At 38.5% G+C, this 19,923-nt stretch overlaps 1 protein-coding gene and 1 long non-coding RNA gene across 2 annotated transcripts; one reads left to right on the top strand and one right to left on the bottom strand.

Annotated features, from left to right (window-relative positions):
* Nucleotides 1–218: 218 nt before the first annotated feature.
* On the bottom strand, nt 219–8,231 carry SUMO2 (small ubiquitin like modifier 2). Its single transcript, XM_070739947.1, has 4 exons — nt 7,960–8,231; nt 5,391–5,522; nt 3,223–3,294; nt 219–2,390 (listed from the first exon to the last, which is right to left on the bottom strand). The coding sequence occupies exons 1-4, from the start codon at nt 7,978–7,980 to the stop codon at nt 2,328–2,330; spliced, it is 288 nt and encodes a 95-aa protein (XP_070596048.1). The 5' UTR covers nt 7,981–8,231; the 3' UTR covers nt 219–2,327.
* On the top strand, nt 7,972–10,869 carry LOC139161171 (uncharacterized). Its single transcript, XR_011558078.1, has 2 exons — nt 7,972–8,488; nt 10,414–10,869. It is a non-coding gene; the product is annotated as an uncharacterized lncRNA (long non-coding RNA).
* The last annotated feature ends 9,054 nt before the right edge of the window (nt 10,870–19,923 follow it).

The raw sequence follows: 19,923 nt of genomic DNA, 5'->3' as shown, positions 1-19,923 counted from the left end.
GTGCAGGTGCTTGGTTGCAAATTATAAACATAATAAAAGTCACTTGATTCATTATCCAGCATGTACTTTACTTTGAAGTTATGTTGTATAAATTATATTTCTGAAACTAGGTAGAACAGATACTGACAAATGATAATTAAGATTATAAGCAGTATGAATTTACTTCCAAGTTCTGAAAACATGGACTGCACACACGCAGAGTAGGATATGCAGCACCATTTATGGAACAAAAATATTATTTTATTATTATATTGCAACAAGGAAAGTACACAATTTCATAATGTAGCCATCGCCTCTTACTTGAAGCAATTCAGTAAACTCCTTAAGACTGAGGTATTTTTAAAATATACTGGATGTCTTCCTAGGTCCCACCAGGGAAATTTAAAAAACTGGTAAGATTAAATATTCCCTCAAATTCTGAAATTGTGTTACAGAAGTTAACAATTGATATATATTAGAGGGCATTACCATACATCATGGGAAAGGGTTGTAAAAAATTTATTTTGTAGATTACGTGTTCCAAATACAATCATGGCATTACGAATCTTGCCCGACAGTTTCTTCTGTTTAAAAGTATAATAGAAGCAGGACACATATAACCTGATGTCTAACTATCAACATATTACAGAAGATAGCTCTAAACTATTAGCTAAATGGCATGTCTCATTTCGGCAATCTTGGCAATATACTTATGGGAACTCCCTCCAAACCAAAAGGAACAAAGCAATTTAACCATAAAGTGCAGCAGAACTGCACCATGAGTAAGGGACTTCTGGCAACTTTCCATCTTTCTCAAATATTAACATAAAATGAATGAGCCTTTCACATTACTGCTAGAGTTCTAGACCAGTACTGGACCTACATTACTAATTCTAAGCTTGACAAAAACCAACAATACCCAATTAGGTATTAAAAAGACATCCCAATAGATGTGAAGTAATGCTGTACACTTGATGAGAAATATAATGCATAAGATAGCCAAGAACTGAAAATTTTCAAATATATCTTTTTATCCTATTGTTAATATAGCAATTTTACTTCACCAGTAGTTGACCAAGTTCCTCTACTATAACAAATAATATTTGTTTTCCACATTGCTTTCTATTATAATATCTGAAAGAGATATTTGTTGTGCCAAACTAGGTACGATATATATCGGTTTTACAGTTCTATACTGCCGGTTTGAAAACTGTAAGAGAGTTACCTCAAATATTTCTCATACTATTTCCCTTTAATCCCTTAAGATTAGCTCTGTCTACAACCTCAGTACCTTATGCCTCTCACATCCCAATATTAAAACAAGTAGGGATAGGGTTTCCATTTGCATTCCCCTTCTGCAGTCCTGCATCAGCTAATCACATAACTTATCTATACAAGAACACAAGAATCTGACTGCAGATCAGTTGCACTGGGCACAGTATGATCTTGTCTTCCCAAATAACCGCTCAATTTTACATTTATAAAGGAAGAACATGTTGCTTTCAATCCCAAACATTTCCACTCAAAAAGAAACATAGTATTTCAATCTAGCAATTTACATTAGAACCCTCATTTCTTGCCAAGATTTTCACTGCAAGAAGTGATATTTACTGTGCCCTTCACATCCAGTCAGCCTCTCTGTAATTGGTAATTTAAAACTTGTCTAGACCGTCAGCAGAAATATAAAAACTAAAATTAAAATCTGATGAAATAGCAAGGAAGTTTTTCTCTCTTTTTATCAGGTGACTGATTCTAGGCTGAGCATGATTGCAGCACAGAAAAATAAGCTGTTTTATTTTAAACAAGAAGTTTATTTAAACAACAAGACGGAAGGGAAAACTATCCAGGATCAAACTTTTGTTTTAGAGTAATTTACCCCTACTTAAAGACAGATTGCTCTACATGTAACAGCTACGTACAAAAAAGTTATAAAATTGTCCTTGGTTGTACAACGATAAAAGAAAAACAATTGTCCAATCAAACAAAGTATGTAAGGTTTTTTGTTTTTTTCCAACAATGAGAGCAAAAAATAACTTACTGGAATATAAAGATAAAAGTTAGAGGAGCATGCCACTAGCGGAGAAATGGGATGTTTTCACAGACCAGATTGTTTTTACCACCCTTTCTCCATATGATGTTGATCAAAACATACAATTGGCTATTTAGTGAAAAAAATATGCATGTCTGTGCACATACACCAGTTACTTTATGTACAATAGAAGGAATAAGAAAAGAAATCAGAGAAGAGAGAAAGCTATACTGCAGTAGTCAAGATGTTGCTGAATCAGGTCTCTTTTTTTCTAACTGTGAATATGTTGCCTGTGGGAAAGGAAGTTTGGTTCTTTCTTTTAGTTCACGCCTCCTGTTTGCTGCTGGAACACATCAATTGTATCTTCATCCTCCATTTCCAACTGTATTGAAAAAAGTTATGTCAGCTCAAAGTATAAGTGATATAATCATGTTATCACATGACACCTGAAGTGATATAAGTATAACAACAAAAAAGCATAACTAGAGATCAACTTGTAGTTAGTTGGATTGCTAAGTAATACAAATTTAATACTCAATTTTCTTCTGTTCCTTTAAACTCCACCACCCAATTCAACTCTATTTGGAAAGAAACGTTTTATTATGTAGGCTAAATTCAAGAAAGCATATAAGTGTAATATCTCAGCCAATGGGGTTTTCTTACATCTTACTTTAACTGAAGACCTTGTAAACCTCCAAAGCTGTTCCTTTCAGTTAAAAGTCTCCTTGGAATAGCTAAAAATAATACCTCTACTATAAGCAGAGCAGAGGAACTGACAGAATTCAGAGCAGGCTTTTTTCTTTGAATAAAAGCATTTTTAGATACAAGTCAATAGATTTTTATTATACAGAGTTAATTTTACTAATTCACTTGGTAATTAAAATTACTTTTTAGATCCAAACTAATTTGGATCTTCAGTTAATAGGAAGAAATAATATCCCATTCCCAACCTGAAAGCCATGTCACAAGGGGAACCTGGGTGTTCAAACAGTTTTTCAAGACGTTGCAATATTGCTTTTTTAACTGCTGCATCAAGTGATTAGTGGTACAAATATTTTACATGCATTTGTACTTCAACTATCTTTCAGACAAAAGCAATGTTTAGATACAAAGAAATATGTAAGGATTACTTTTAAAATATTTTTGGGGATTTATACTTCTAACCAAATGTTACTTTTTCACACCAGCAAGTTCTTTAATAATGCTTTTTTTACCTGTGCAGGTGTATCTGTTTCATTGATTGGTTGCCCATCAAACCGGAATCTGATTTGCCTCATCGACAAACCCTACATAAATTCAAAAATAAGAAAAATATGGAGTTGAAATAGCAAACAACCAGATTTCTTCCAAAACTGCATACTACTTCCTATCTAAATTATAAAAATGGAATAGATATTCAGTTTATTGAGCCTTGCTGTTCATCAGTTACCTCAGAACCACCAGAGACCCAAGAGTAAAGCAGTTTAGGACCAACTTTGAGAAATGATAGCAGTCACGCTATTAGTTTATAATCATCAAACTTTCCTAAATTAAGGAAACTGCTGCATAGAAATGCTTTAGTAGTACTGTATTTATATGTTTTAAATGACCTTCCTCTCAAAAAACCCCAAACATTGTATTCTGTATAACAAGTTCACATTGCTTAAATACAGGTGATCTTTTGTTTTTAATTTTATAAATATTGAAGAATGTTTACAGACATACTTCATACGTCATAACAAACTAAGTTATGGGAAACCATCTACTGTAACTTAGCTAATAACCCATGAATGAACGAAACCGAAGCTTATCGGAATGTATAAAGCCAATTGTAGCAAATTCCCATATTTAATATATGAATGGATATGGGTAAAAGACCAATGAAATTGCCATTGGGGGTTTGCCCTTGCCCTAACCCTAACAGTAAGTAAAGCAAAACTGTTAAGCAAAACAAGGCCGGTGTGTGCCTATGGCAGCTGCCACAATAGCATAACCCATTGCTTCTCATTACATCTTCCCAGCTTCCCCTTAAGTTGCTACCAATATCCTAGCACAGTAAATCCTTCAGTAGATTTTGTCCATTAATTACAGTATTTGCTAAACTGAGATCCATTAATTAAGTTTTTGCAATATTGTTCAGTATTCCATAATCTCTGGATAATTTGATTTTAACTGAAAAATACAAATGTAAATTTCGTGCAAGCATTGCACAGCAGCTCAGCCAAAGCACTCATATTAAGTGAGTATCTTGTAGGACAGCCAGGTTAGTCTATAATGGAAAAATCTCTGGCAGCTCTTTTTCCAACTAACAAAGATTATTAACAGATATAAAACCTTTCTGAGCTGCAGCTCATTTCATATAGCTAGGTTACATTAGTTTCCATTCTGCATCAGTTTAATAACACTATACATTTGATAAAATGAGATGCAGCACACATTATGCCTTTTAATATCCTTTTAGTTGGAAAAAGTTTTACCAGATGCCTACTTAAACCAACTTGAGACTTGAAATAAATGTAGTTTAAAGTATTTGCACAAACATACAGTTAAAAATCCTTCCTGGATCTATGCTGTGCAACCAGTATTTGAACAAGGGAGGGCCAGACTCAACAAGATACAAATTGGCCATTTATGCCATCAGATCTAATGTTGTTGTATATTATCAGTTAAAAACCATCCTTTGACAGGAAATTTATTCTTAAAACACAGCAAAATACAGATTTCTGTCATCTGTCCTCCAAAACTCTCAGAACCTGGGGGGGAGGGGGGGAGAGAAGATCTTTTATCAACTATCATGCTAACAGATAATATGATTCAGTAGAGACTTTCTTTATACCAAGCTGCTTTATGTGAGTACTTGATCCCAATATTACTAATAAATATCTTTTTCAAATACCAAAGCTAGGGAACTGATGATAAAATAACAAGTAATTCCATTCACCAAAGTAACTATGTTGGAATTGTGAGCAACAGTTGTTTAACTTCAACCCCACTGAGTATGATGTTAATGTTTAAGAATACAAACGGTTCTATGTTTCTTGATACTCCATAATTCTATTATATTTCTTTGTACTATGATTTTAAAAGGTAATGTTTCTCTCAAGTGAATCTCAAATCCTGGAAACAACATGGAAGAGGCACTATATTTTTCCAGATTATGTTTAAGGTACCAATTGCAGTGGATCTATAATCACATTTTATTTTATCCAATAATTATAAAGAATACACACCACTGAGAAAATCTGCACTTAAAAAAGATAACTTTTTTTCCACCTTTGGTTAGTTACATACACAGATGTTTTAATATAATGCTAAGCTCTATATATTCATTATAATTACAGAGTTTTAATATCATACAAATCATTTAAAAATGGTTCAAAATAAGTTCCATATGACTTCTCACCTGTCGTTCACAATAAGCTTTCATTAGTTTGCTAAGTGGTGTATGCCTTTTAATCTTAAATTGCACAACAGATCCATCTTGCCCTGCAACCTTCAGATTAATATGATCGTTATTTTCAGTCTTCACTCCTTCCTGTAAAGGGGGGAAAGAGACAAAATATTAAAAGCAATTTACTTCATCTAGTAAATGTCATCAAATTCAATATTCATATTACATCTTATAGCTGTAGGATTACTGAAGCAGTAAACATTATAATTCTCAAATTCAGAAATAAAATTAGATAGTTTTCAACTTGTAAACAAAATTTACAAGAACAAAAGATCATGCCAGATAATTACAATAAATCCCATGCTTTGTTTGAAACAATATGAGTTAATTTGATTAACATAGTACTATGGATATACAGCAGTGCTAAATTAACAAGATTCATTACAGTCACACACATATGGGAATAAATTCCACTGAACTCATAAAACAAATAATTAACGTGAAAATGCATAGGGCAATTTTGGAAACTAGAATGCCATTGTTAATGTTGTAAAATAAGTTATTTCCAATTTAAGGAGAACATCTATGTAGATTCTCAATCATCCAGGTTAGTTATCCCAAAGGTGCTTTTTCCAAAAGGCAACTGGATGTCCTTGTTTTTTCTGAGTTAGAACTGAAGAAACTTCTTGGATGAGAAGTGAAACGTTTTCAAAGAAAAAACCCAATAAAGTCCCACTACCATTGGCATAAGCACCTTTGGGATGTTTTTGAAAGGAAATTTTTAAAGATAGCAACATTGAGTTTTACATAATTAAATGATCTGAATTTTAAGTTCAGTGCACTGGTTGCCAATACCATTTTTTAAAATAAGCTAAGCATTGTTATTACTTTAACTTATTCTAATATATTTAATGTACACATTTCTCAAACATAAATTTTATGCTCTTTACCAAGGGAAGCACATAAAAGTAGTGCCATTTTTGTTCTTAACCAACTGCTGTATATTACCACCTCTTAAAATAAACCTAATTTATTAATTTTGGTGAGATTTAAGAATTGAAAATACGTTAACATTCTAATAAGATTCAAATAAGGCCCAAAAGCGTTCTACAAGGTTCTTAAACTCTGAAGCTTCCATTGGACATGAAAAAGTAAGTGAAACAATTCCAAGTAATTGGGAGTAGCATAAAGAAATTTGCAAATGGTCTTTATTACAAAAATGGTTTGCACTTTTTTCATATAAAAAAACCCCTTTCCAGCAAACTTCAATGCTACTTCAGGCGAAAGCTACACTGTCATTTCAATTTAAAAGGTACCATTTAACATAAATACAACCCTTCTTTAAGACAAGACCCTGCAGAGGGCTTCAAGAAGCATCCCTTGCCCATGTAGGTCTTTATTTTTATGTCTCCATTCACCCCTTGCAGAGCTCCACTCCAAGACATCCGATGGCTTCCCTTCCAACGGATCTTAAGTATACTGCTCAAAAAAAATAAAGGGGACACTTAAACAACACAATATAACTCCAAGTAAATCAAACTTCTGTGAAATCAAGCTGTCCACTTAGGAAGCAACACTGATTGACAATCAATTTCACACGCTGTTGCGCACATTCAACTTTGTACAGAACAAAGTATTCAATGAGAATATTTCATTCATTCAGATCTAGGAGATGTTCTTTGAGTGTTCCCTTTATTTTTTTTGAGCAGTGTATTTTGCCCCCGCAGACACGCATGCCACCACTTCTGTTCAAAAACACCACTCGCTCCCACGGCCGAGCCCTTCTCCCATCTCCCAGAAAACACGCGCCGCCCCGATCTCTCCTCCCTACTACGCACCGCACACCACTGCGATGCAACAAAGCAAAGCTCATAAATCCCGTCCCCTTTGGAAAGGGCTCCTTTCTTCCACTTCCTTCAGCGACAAAGCCTTTCCGCCAGTCCCAGAGAGAGGGAGAGAGAGAGAGCGCTCCCTCTGAAACCCATCAGAAAAAAAAATTGGCGCCTCCAAAGTCGTATTTAAAACGAGGAGGAGGAGGAAGGGGAGAAGAGCCGATCATCGGTTGTCGCTAGCATAAAAGGAGGAGGGGGGGTTGGGGGAGGGATTACCTGCTACTGGACGGCTCATGAAGCGCGTAGAGCGGCTGCGAAAGAAGCAAAACACAAAAGAGGCCTACCCGCTTCCCGGCCCGTAAGCTGCAGGACGGCGGCACCCGGCAGAAGACGGACTAGCGCCTTTTTTTTTTTTGGAAGGAAGGCGTGGGAAGGGAGAACGAAAGGCGAAGCCGCCTCATTGCTTCGCAAAGCCCGAGAGCGCTCCCGATTCGAACGGGGGGGGGGTAATTTTTTTTTTTTTTAAAGAGCGCCCTTATTCCTCCCCCGCCCTCCGGAAAGAGCCCAGACCGAGACAGGGAGGAGGGGGAGGGGAGGAAAATGGCGCGCAAGACCCGGCGCGGCAGAGCCAGCGCTCCGCTCTTCCCCTTCTTCTCCTCCTCCTCCTCCTCTTCTCCCCCCCCCTCCTCCCCCGTACCGGCCCGCAGCCGTTCTCCCTCTCTTTCCCTCTCCCTCGCTCGCTTGCTCACCTTGGGCTTCTCGTCAGCCATAGCGAGTCGGCGGGGTCCGCTCCGCTCCAAGCACCTCAGAGCAAGTGGGGAGACGGAAAGATGAAAAAGCGACCGCAACGGCCGAGACAGAAAGACTGGGGGAGGGGGCGAATGAACGCGCACGCAATGCCGCGGGGCCGCGCCTTGGCTTGCGAGAGCGCGCACGCTCGGCTTTCCCCTCCCCCTTAAGCCACTTCCCCATTGGGCTTCGGCTGGCGAGAGCGCGCAGCTCCGTTACATAACTCCGAAGAGAATGGCGGCGCGAGGAAAAAGCCGGAGTGCGTGCGCGCACCCAGGGGCGTCGTCCGCGCTCCTGTTGAACGTGCGCGCACCCTGCTGGGCGCAGGGAGCTTTACTCTCGCTCGCGAGGAGGGCATTGTCTTTTCAAAATGGCCGCCGGGCCTGTGAGTTTGGAGAAGTCACCCTTTATGGTCTTCTCAATAACTTGATGTTCTTTGTGAATTACAGATTGCAGATAATGTGTTTGCCTAGAAATTGGCTTTAATTGGTTAGTGGGCTTAGTTTATTTATTCTCACTGTCTCCATTTTATGTCCCCCATTTGAAACCACAAAAGTTAACTACTAACTCCCAAGTAATACAAGATATGGTTACCGACCCATATAGCCTAGATTGTGTTATACCAATTTATATCCCATTATAATGCACTATGGAAATAATAAACTTGTCAGTCATATTATTTAACCCGTAATGCTATAAAAATACATCAGGTTATTTAGCATATGGTATATCAGATACATGATTAGTAAAATGTAAAATATAAATGTTAAAAATGATCTATGTTCAAATACCAGTATTTTCCAGGCCGGCTAACCCTTGAAGCGCAACATCATTTATATGAAAAAAATAAAATCAGATGCTGGACCAATATATGCCCTCAGCTTACATCCAGTCACAATGTGATCTACAGTTTGATGTGGGACTCCACAAGTCACATTGAAGAGAGGTTACTAAGCCCAATGTATACATTGAGTCCCAGCAGATGTCGTGTGAGGAGCAAATCTATCCATTGCTGATATAGTTCAAAGCGTGGCATGTTTTTTTGTGGTGTCATTTTTATTTTTATTTTTATTATTATTATTATTATTATTATTATTATTATTATTATTATTATTATTATTATTATGTCAATACAACACAGCAAACGAGATCACTATGCTGGATTTCATATTTAATCACCAGTCGGGCGCTTCCCAAGCACCTAGGACTGCGGGATGTAGCGATGTAGTTGCCAATCACAGTAAAGCGGCCTTTTGCAATTGACAGATGGAGATTTTGTCAATTCCGATGGTTTTCAAATGTCCGCTGAGATCCTTTGGCACTGTGCCCAGTGTGCCAAGTACCACTGAGATCACTTTCACTGGCTTATGCCAGAGTTGTTGCAGATCGATTTTTAGATCTTCGTATTTCACTAATTTCTCTAGCTGCTTCTCCTCAATTCTGCTGTCCCCTGGGATTGCGATGTCGATGATCCATACTTTCTTTTTCTCCACAATCAGGATGTCTGGTGTATTATGCTTCAAAATTCGGTCAGTCTGAAGTCGGAAGTCCCACAGTAGTTTTGCTTGCTCATTTTTGACCACTTTTTCGGGCTTATGATCCCACCAGTTCTTTGCCACTGGTAAATGGTAGTTCCGGCACAAGTTCCAGTAGATCAACTGTGCCACAGCAGCATGTCTATGCTTGTAGTCAGTCTGTGCGATCTTTTTGCAGCAGCTAAGTATGTGATCGATTGTTTCATCTGTTTCTTTACAGAGTCTGCACTTTGGATTATCTGTTGATTTTTCAATTCTAGCTTTGACAGCATTTGTTCTAATGGCTTGTTCTTTTGCCGCCAGTATTAGTCCTTCTGTCTCCTTTTTGAGTGCTCCACTTGTAAGCCATGACCAGGTGTTTTCTTTACCCACTTTGCCTTCAATCTTCTCCAAGAACTGGCCATGCAATGCTTTGTTCCGCCAACAGTCCATACGACATTGAGTTACAGTTTTTCTGTACTGGTCCTTAGTTTGCTTCACCTTGAGAAGTTTCCTATTGTTGACCTCCATCAATACTGACTCTTTGCTCTCCTTCACATAGTCAGCTAACGCATGCTTCTCTTCTTCCACTGTGTGCTTCACTTGCAAAAGTCCTCTGCCGCCTATTTTGCTTGGTAAATTTATTTATTTATTTTATTTTATTAGATTTGTATGCCGCCCCTCTCCGTAGACTCAGGGCGGCTCACAACAAAATAAAACAATTTATGACAAATCTAACAATACAGCCTGTCAATGTCACTGTGGGGGTGTAGTGCATTATTATTATTATTATTATTATTATTATTATTATTATTAATTACATTTGTATGCCACCCTTCTCCGAAGACTCAGGGCGGCACACAAAATATGTCTTAACTTTCTCCCATCTCTCTACTGCAGCTCAGCCATAGTGATCTTCTTCTCTCACCAAGTTTATTCTCCCACGATTGCTCAGTTTGGCTGGACGGCCAATTCTAGGAAGAGTTCTGGTCATCCCAAACATCTTCATTTAAGGATTATGAAGTCCACTGTGCTCTTAGGAACCTTGAGTGCTGCAGAAATTCTTTAGTAACCTTGGCAAGATCTGATTGACCTTTGACCTCATGATTGTCAGTTGCTCTGACATGCACTGTGAGCTGTGAGGTCTTACAAAGAGAGGTGTTTGCCTTTCCTAATCAAGTCCAGTCAGTTTAATTAAACACAATTGGACTCCAATGAAGAGTGGAACCATATCAAGGAGGATCACAAGGAAATGGACAGCATGTTTTGTTAAATGTGGGTGTCACAGCAAAGGGTCTGAATACTTATGACCATGTGATATTTCAGTTTTTCTTTTTTAATAAATTTGCAAAAATATCTACATTTCTGTTTTTTTCCTGTCAGGATGGGGTGCTGAATGTACATTAATGAGAAATAAAATGAACTTTTTTGCTTTTACCAAATGGCTGCAATGAAACAAAGAGTGAAAAATTTAAAGGGGTCTGAATACTTTCCATACCCATTGTAAGATCTTTGGGCAGGAGGCTGTCCAAACACATCTCCACTTGTTTTTCTTGTACTGTTATGGCCAAATCTTCAGTGAATCCAAATTTGTATCCCCTTGACACCAGCATATCTGATATGTATAAGTTGAATAGTGTAGATGACATAACACAGTGTTTCTCAATTATTTTTGTTACGCCCCCACTAGGAAGAAGTAAACATTTCGTGCCCCCCCCAACTCTGACAGGACGATTGTTTACAATATTCATCACGTTTTTGCTGAAAAAAACTCAAGCGGCTTATCAGCGTGATTGGGGTATAATGTGTTTAAGTGTTGCCTTAATTTATTTGGCTTCATGCTATCTGCTGGCAACATTTTTAGACACAGTAAACATACTGGTCTTTCCTCGTCTCCCGCAGTAGTCACAGTGAAGCCAAGTGCTACAGACACATGGTCATATTTCCTCCTGTTAGCTTTCAGGAGACTTGCGTTTGTCTCATTATCTCCATCTCTCTCCTCCTTTCTTTTCATCCCTCTTAAATATTTTTCCAGGGAGTCTCTTAAGGGTTTGTTATATGCGCTTCATATCTCCTACTCTGTGCTATGTGCTATTGTTCAGTGCAAAAAATCCCTCCTCCCTGTGGGAAAAAAAGCACATTCCCCGGGGTCACGCCCCCCCGGCATTGCTTCAGGTCCCCCCCAGGGGGGGGGGTCACCCCACTATTTGAGAAACACTGTAACAGAACCTTGTGGGAGCCTGTTGTTTAATCTTCTTACCTTATGTTGTGGTTATATTCCCCCAGCATGCTAAATTTCACATTAACCATCTGTGCTTAAACGTAGATTGCTGTGTAAACTCAGCACATATGAAAAACTTGCTGGATGTCATGCAAATTCAGGAAATTAAATTGTATAAACTACAAACTTACTAAGGTAGTTCTCAATTTAGAACCACAACTGAGAGCAGAATTTCTCTTGTTAATTCGGGTCTTTGTTATGTGAGTTGTGTCCAATTTTACATTTTTTATGGTTAAGCAAATCACTGCAGTTCTTAAGTGAATCATGTGGTTGTTAAGTAATCCTGGCTGCCTCACTGACTTTGCTTGTCAAAAGCCAGATTACAAATGGCATTTACATGATTGTAGGATGCTACGACCATTGTAAATACATGCTAGCTGTCAAGCACCCAAATTTTGATCACATGACTATGCAAATGCTTCATCAGTTGTGTGAGGACCACTTTTAAGTCAGGGTTTTTTGTGCTGTTGTAAATTTGAAAGTCAATAAAGGAATTATTATAGTGTAGTCAAGGACTACCTGTATACATATGTTGAGCAAACAGGCAGGATCTCATTGCTTCATAATCACATGTAAAAATGGAACAATTAAATTTTGATAGCACTTGTTAAAGGAGATTCAAGAACATAATAATTGTTAAATAAAACACTCAATCTGGAAAACAATCAAAACAATAAAACAAAAATCCTGCATTGTAATCCTGCCCATTGGCATGCCCTACAGCAGGCACAGCCAACCTCCCTCCATATTTTCTACCCATACACTCTCACAGCCTCATGAAAAAGCCAGGCCTTCAGAGACATCCAGAAGGCTAAAGGATAGGGGCTTGTCAAAACTTGGACAGGCCTCCACTCTTCCACAAGAGAGAAGGCAGGGACAGCCATGGCAAGGACACATTTCCAGGTACTATTAGATGGTAAAATCTCAGAGAGGGCTTGGAACATGCCTACCTTATATATTTATTTTTATTTATGCATTTATTTTTATTTATTTTGTCTATTGGGTAAATAATAAAATAAGTACATTTTATTTATTTTATTGTTTATTTAAAATATTTATTTATCTAGTGGAACAGGTGGATATTCTAGGTCAGTGTTTCCCAACCTTGACAATTTGAAGAGATCTGGACTTCAACTCCCAGAAGTCCCCAGCCAGCATTCGCTGGCTGGAGAATTCTGGGAGTTGAAGTCCAAATATCTTCAAGTTGCCAAGGTTGGGAAACACTGTTCTAGGTAAATATAGTCCCGCAAATCATCAAGTTCCATGCTAAGTAGGCTTTGAAGATAATATCTAACAACTTGAACCCAGAAAAAAAAGGGAGCCAGCGCAGCTCACACAGGTGTAACATGGGCACCTAATACCATATCCATTATTGCTTTCTGGATTGGTTGTTACACTGAGTGGTCTTCAAGGGGAGCCTCATATAACATGCATTGCCATAATCCAGCCAGGGGGCTGACTAAAGTCTGACTGCAAGCAAGGCCTCCCAAGCAAGGGCATAATTGACACACAAGATGAATCTGGTCACAGGATTCCTAGCCATGCCTACCACTTCTCATCAAGCAGTGCCGTGAGTCCAAAAGCGGCTGCAAATTGCATATCAGGTTGGCCAAGGGAAATGCAACCCTCCTCAAATTCAGAGTTGAGAAGTCACCCGACACAGTGAGGTTCTAAAACCCCAGACTATTCCATCTTGCTAGGTTTGATCTGAAATTAGTTCATCCCCATCCAGCCCTGCAACAGCATCAGGCTGTATAACTGAATATCACCAGCATACTGATGATTCTGTACCCAGAGCCATCAGGTGACACCCCCATTGCTTTCATGTGGACCTTAAAGTGGAGAGGAGAGAAACTTAATCCCTGAGGCATCCTAAGCTGTGGAGACCTAGCGTATGACCACCCACCAACACCAGCTGGAATTAGCCACGGAGAAAGGAGAACCGCCAGAAAACCATGCCTTGCAGTTCAGTCCAGAATGATATCATGGTTGATGGTATCAAAAGCTGACGAAAAATTCAGAACAGTTGTACCATCCCCATCCCAGATTCTCCAGAGATCATCAGCAAGCATGACCAATGCCATCGTGGTGATATAACCCTGCTTGAACCCCTACTGAGAAAGGTCCAGACAATCTGCTTTATCCAGGGTCCTCTGAAGCTGCATGCCAACTGCCCTTTCAACAACCTTTCTCCAGAAGGGAATATCCAATCTTCAAAGCGGCATTAACCACCACTTGGATTCAGCCACATGCCACCTCTCAGGAGACTTTAACCAACTTGTACCTGAACAGTGTTTAATCATGGTTAATTTCACCATCTTAGCCCAATTTTCTAAAATCAAATACTGTACTTTAAACTTGAACTCACTTTCTGATTTAAAAACATTAGATTTCCTGGTCTGTGGTTTTGCAAGGCTGTTTTAGATGATAACAATTGTACTTGTACTTTAGATGATAACAATTGTACTTGCTAAAAATTAAATTAAACCAAGCAAATGAAAATAAGGGCAAATAAAGATAAAATGCAGGTACAGTATTTGATTTAGTTTTCAGTTAATAGAACTCTACAAGTAGAAGTAATACTGTAATCTCATTATCAGACATTTATCAGTCATTATTATTATTATTATTATTATTATTATTATTATTATTATTTATTAGACTTGTATGCTGCCCTTCTCCAAAGACTCTCCAAAGACTTTATGTGGCATGTAAGGATTGTTTTCTGAAAGTAAGTAGGAAAGAACCCATTTCATATATTGTTTTCAATTTAAAAAGGCAAATTAGATTTCTTAAGAATATGCAAGATTTATATTACCCTTTTGATCTCTTAAAAGTAGCACATCAAATCCCAAGAAGCAAAAAAAAAAGCTAGATTTTTGATATTATCTTTTGTGATGAATGAAAGATGATGGTGATTCAATTTTTACAGGCATAGGATTATAGAAAAATCCAGCATTGGCTTTAAATTTCCCCCCCTTATAATTATTGATTTTGTTTGCACACTCACCTATGATTAACTTAACCATGGTTTATTTCATTTCCTGGATTTGCTGAACTAATCAAACCACTATATGAATCCTACATAATTGAGCTACACCGGAAGCTAAAAAAACCATGACACTTCCCAGTTGTGCAGTGTGGATTGATATCAGTAATTCTTCATTTAATTAAAAAAGTTAAAAAAAGCAATGCATTATCTTGATTATGAATTAGTGATTTCAATAATGATCTGTTTAGCTACTGTTTTGTAAGGAAGTTTATTGGAACTTCATTAATAAAAATTTCAGGAGAATGTTACCTGTTATTGGGAAGATTGTGAATATTAGATATACTGTACATCCATATATTTCAGTGCAAAATAATACAAAATATTAAAAAGACATACAGAAAGGGAAAATGATCATTTAAGTTTTTATACTTGAACATTTTTGAACATCCTGGATGGTACAGTACAGAATGTACAACTGTGTCCAGAAATGTGTTGCTTTTTGACTCATTGCGCTTTAATGTCACCAATTTTAACAATGCAGACTGTGCTGTCATCCAAACAGCTTCTGTTTTAATCTTCCATGCCCAATTTCACAGCACTTCTGAAGATGAAAGAAAGATGTTAAGCAAAATAAAAATGGCAAGAAGGCAAGAACAAAAGCAGACAAGCCATTGAGTATCTTTTATCTTTGGGGGAAAGATCAAAGGCAACATGAGAAAGTATTATTTTACTGAAAGAGTAGTAGATCCTTGGAACAAACTTCCAGCAGACGTCGTTGGTAAATCCACAGTAACCGAATTTAAACATGCCTGGGATAAACATATATCCATTGTAAGATAAAATACAGGAAATAGTAAAAGGGCAGACTAGATGGACCATGGGGTCTTTTTCTGCCATCAGTCTTCTATGTTTCTATGTTTCTATGTTTCTATGTTTATGTCTTGGAGATTGAATCTGTTTTAACAGAAAGCCAGTCTTGCTGCTACATTGCTGAAGTAACTTATTAATTTCATTTCTGCCTAACATGCATTATTATAGGAAACTAGCCATTCTAATTTGTTTTTTTAAAACATGTTTTATGTTCTGTATATCATAGCATGAATCCAGCGAATTAAGCTTGGAGAAGCAAGCAATGAATTATACCATACTTGAATTAACTTTGTGGTATACAGGTAGTCCTCCACTTACAACAGGTTTTTTCAGGGACAAAGCTACAACACATTGAAAAAAGTGGCTTTAATGCCGGTTTTTCATACTTATGACCCTTCCAGAATCCCTACATGATCAAATTGGGATACTTGGCAATTGGGTCGTATTTGTGATGGTTTTTGCAGTCTTCTGACAAGCAAAAGTCAAAGGGGAAGCCAGATTCACTTAACAATCATGTTAACATCTTAACAACTGCAGTAATTTGCTTAACAACTCTGGCAAGAAAGGTTGTAAAATAAAGTACTGTAATTCACAAATGTCTCACTTAGCAACAAATGTTGGGCTCAATTGTGATTGTAAGTCAAGGACTACTTGTACATGTATTTTATTTGTGATATACTGTATAGGTATTTTATGTGTACATTCCATTTTTAACAAGTGTGTGTAATCAACCACTTTTGAAAGGCCTTAGAAGTTACCAGGAATATTATAATACTTAGTTCATGTACAGACATATAGGCTATATATAAATAAATGCACAACTTAAACATTCCAGGATATATTCAAGTATCTCTCTTTTAATTGAGCCCAATTCATTCTGACTATATGGATGCTTTTACCCAGGGTGTTTGTGTTTTTTGTTTTTGTTTTTTTGCCAACTTTGCAATATAATCTACGTTCTTGGAAGTTACTGGTTTCCTTTATAAGTGCTAAGAAGGCCACCCCTGCTGCTGAGCATAGAGGAGCTCTTTCTCCAGTGTGTAAGTCTAATTTGTACTTCAAGCAGTATCATGTGGTTTGCTGGCTTTGAGTTAACAGAATGTATGAACCTAGCCAACCAAATTCAACAAACCATGTCATGGCATGATTTGAAATGATCTCTCATTCCAAATGTATTTTTTCCAAAGGCCAATAGTTTAATTACATTATCCCCAGCTGGGAAATAAGGGACACACTTCCACCTTCAGATATTTGGGGCCCATTGGCAAGTCAATTGAATTCAATCATCAAAATTAGTTTCCATAGCAACTTTCTAACTCTCAATTCGCTTAACAAATAAATGTAGAGTGTAGAGCTGCCCAACTGGTTTGACCATTTGACAGACCCTTTTCTTGGAGGAGACCTTAGAGCTTATCTAGTCCAAGTCCCTGTTTGTAGTAAACATTCCTGTTTTAGAAAATGGGTTGTTCTGTCAGGCCAGTTATGAGAAACTGAGTTAAAATCTCAGTTTATATCTTACTTACCATCATAGACTAAGGGACTAATAACAATGAATGGAATGGGCAATGGAAAACATATTATATTAAATGAATAGTGCTGTATATGCAGCGATGGGCTACGAGCCGGAACACTAAATTGCGCTTGCTGCCACAGTTCATAAGTTCTTGCGGGACTAGCACAATTTTGCTGCTGCACTTGTGGAGGTAGCAAAATTGCACACGGAGCCGCAGGTGTGCCTGTGTTTCAGCATGCGCGGAAGCAAAAAAACCTCGCTGAAACATGGGCGCACCTGTGGCTCCATGCACAATTTTGCTACCTCCACAGGTGCAGCAGCAAAATCGTGCTGGCCCTGCAAGAATGTACGAGCCACCGCGGCGAGCGCAATTTAGCATTCCAGCTTGTAGCACACCGCTGCATATATACATATTGTAGAAAGTTAGCACCCATCCCTTTCCTAGAAGAATGAAATATTCTAGGACATATTAAAAAGACAGAATATTATATTTCCCTGGATGAGAAATGGAGAAGCATGTTTTTTGAGGCAGGAAACAGACTCACTCTTAATAGCCCCCACCATCTCCAATAGCCCACCGCAGAGGTCAGCTCTTAAGCGATAAAGAGATAGCTAGGTCTATTCCTAAGCAAATACCCTCATCCAATATCCAAAAAAGGTAGGATTAGCTCTCAGCCACAATAGGAATTGCCCAAAGTCCCTTCATCACATCGCCCAGCAAGATTCAACCAAGCCTGGGACATGGACAGCCTACAAGAGCCCCACACCCTAGGAGCCAATAGGATACTTGTCCTTGCCACAGGAACAGGAAGCTCAAGTTGAAAGCTCATGAGAGGGTATAAATAACACTCGCTTTCCGCTCCATGTGTTCAGTTGCCCAGGACCTGAAACTGATGTGGCCTGTTCACCATTAAACCATCCTTCCAAGCAGCCTGCATGTTTCCAGTGTCTTTCTCTCCCCTTGGAACTGAACCCAGTTGTATATTTCTTCCAACAATATGAGGTTTTCAAATAGACATTCTTATGCAATAAGAATTGTCATTTTTCTTTGCCCTTCCAGTGTACATCCACAATATTTATTTATGTACCAGTATGTATGTATGCATATATGCATGTATGTTTAATTTGTCAAGCATGTATTAGATAACACATTTAAGTATAAACATAACTATGATATGAATAAAAGGGAATATTATGACAGGAATGGTGTGCACGTTGGTGCACCTATGCATGCCCCTTAAAGACCTCTTAGGAATGGGGTGAGTTCGACAGTCTAAGGTTAAAGTTTTAGATTTTGAAGGGTTCAGTCATATTTTCTACCATCAAGTTTTGTGCGGTTTACCAAAGTTTTGTATCTATTATGTGCTTGCTTATTGTTGTGGTTGAAGCTGAAGTATTCGTTGACAGGTGTTCTGTCGGGCTCTCTGGTAGACTCCTCCCAAAAATTCACAGGTACAAATTTCAGACACACACACGTTTGAAAATTCAAAACAATGTTCTTTATAATGAAAATTCACTTAACCTAAGCCCTCTTTTGGTACAGCAAAGAGCACTCATCTCCAAACAAACTGGTAATTTGTACAAGTCCCTTATCAGTTCTGTGATACTTAGCTTGCAGCTGTGAGGCAATTCACAGTCCTTCTTCTTTCACAAAGTGAAACACACTTTGCTCTGGTTTAGTTTCAAAGCGGGGGAAAAATCAGCACACAAAAGGTCAAAGTCAGTAAAGCAGTCACGAAACACAATGATCAGATAATCCTCCACAATGGCCAAACCCACAGGCTGCTATTTATAGCAGCCTCACTAATTACCACAGCCCCACCCTGTGGCCTCATTTTCTTTGATAATAATCTCTCAGATGTTGTTGCCTATGCATCGCTCTCCGCATGTGTGGCTGTATCATTAACTCTTGTTCCGAATCCAAGGAGGAGCTAGATAATTGATCTCCTTCTGAGCTGTCTGCCACACTCTCCTCCTCCCTGTCACTCATGTCTTCTTGGTCAGAGGAGCCTTCATCATCCGATTCCACCGGCGGGGGGGGAACAGGCCTGCAGCATGTGGATGTCTCCCCCACATCCACAGTCCTTGGGGCAGGAGCTGGGCCAGAGCTAACCACAACACCAGGTAGGAATTATAGCAGATAACCTTATGTGTTATGCTTAGCTCGGACCAAAGATGGCAAAGTTCTAATCCTTCACAAAACAAATTATATACCAGTGATGGTGAACCTTTTTGGTGTTGTGTGCCAAAAGCCCAAACGTGTGAGCACTGTTGTGCTCACACATGTGGCAGCCATAATTGAATGTGTGTCCTGATTTGTGCATGCACGCTTGACCCTCCTCTGCACTCCCCCTGCACATGCACCCCTCACTGTACATGCACACATGCAAACCCCTCACTGTACATGTATGCGCCTGTACCCTGCGCCTGCACCCCCCGCCACTTCTTCCAAGAGGGCCAGTGCACCTCTTACCAGAGGGCAACCAGGTATCGGCCCATTCTCTGGCGAGACAAAGCAATGAGGTGGTGGTGCTAAGCAAGCTGCTGCCAGTTTGGGAATAGTCATTGCTTTATATGTCATTGCTTTATAATCTTAATCTTTATAATCTTAATATGAGCTTTTATAAGTGTTCGGTCAGATTCGGATCTGGTTTTCCTCCAACGCTTCTCTAGACTTCTCCTCTGGCGTTTCATTCCCCGGACCTCCTTGGTGAACCAAGGAGATCTCCAGAGTCTGTTGCCACAGAGAGATCA

The sequence above is a fragment of the Erythrolamprus reginae genome, chromosome 2, assembly GCF_031021105.1.
Source record: "Erythrolamprus reginae isolate rEryReg1 chromosome 2, rEryReg1.hap1, whole genome shotgun sequence".
Classification (NCBI taxonomy): Eukaryota; Metazoa; Chordata; class Lepidosauria; order Squamata; family Dipsadidae; genus Erythrolamprus; species Erythrolamprus reginae.
Note: the sequence above shows the minus strand (reverse complement) of the source record. Positions and strands in the feature narration are given on the sequence as shown.

Bases quoted from the DNA above. Each gene is read 5' to 3' on its own strand.
- SUMO2 (XM_070739947.1), bottom strand. From the start codon at position 7,980: ATGGCTGACGAGAAGCCCAAG. The intron at 3,295-5,390 runs GTGAGAAGTCAT...GAATTTATGTAG, and splicing joins AAGCTTATTGTGAACGACAG to GGTTTGTCGATGAGGCAAAT. The intron at 2,391-3,222 runs GTAAAAAAAGCA...TTTTCAATACAG, and splicing joins AAACAGATACACCTGCACAG to TTGGAAATGGAGGATGAAGA.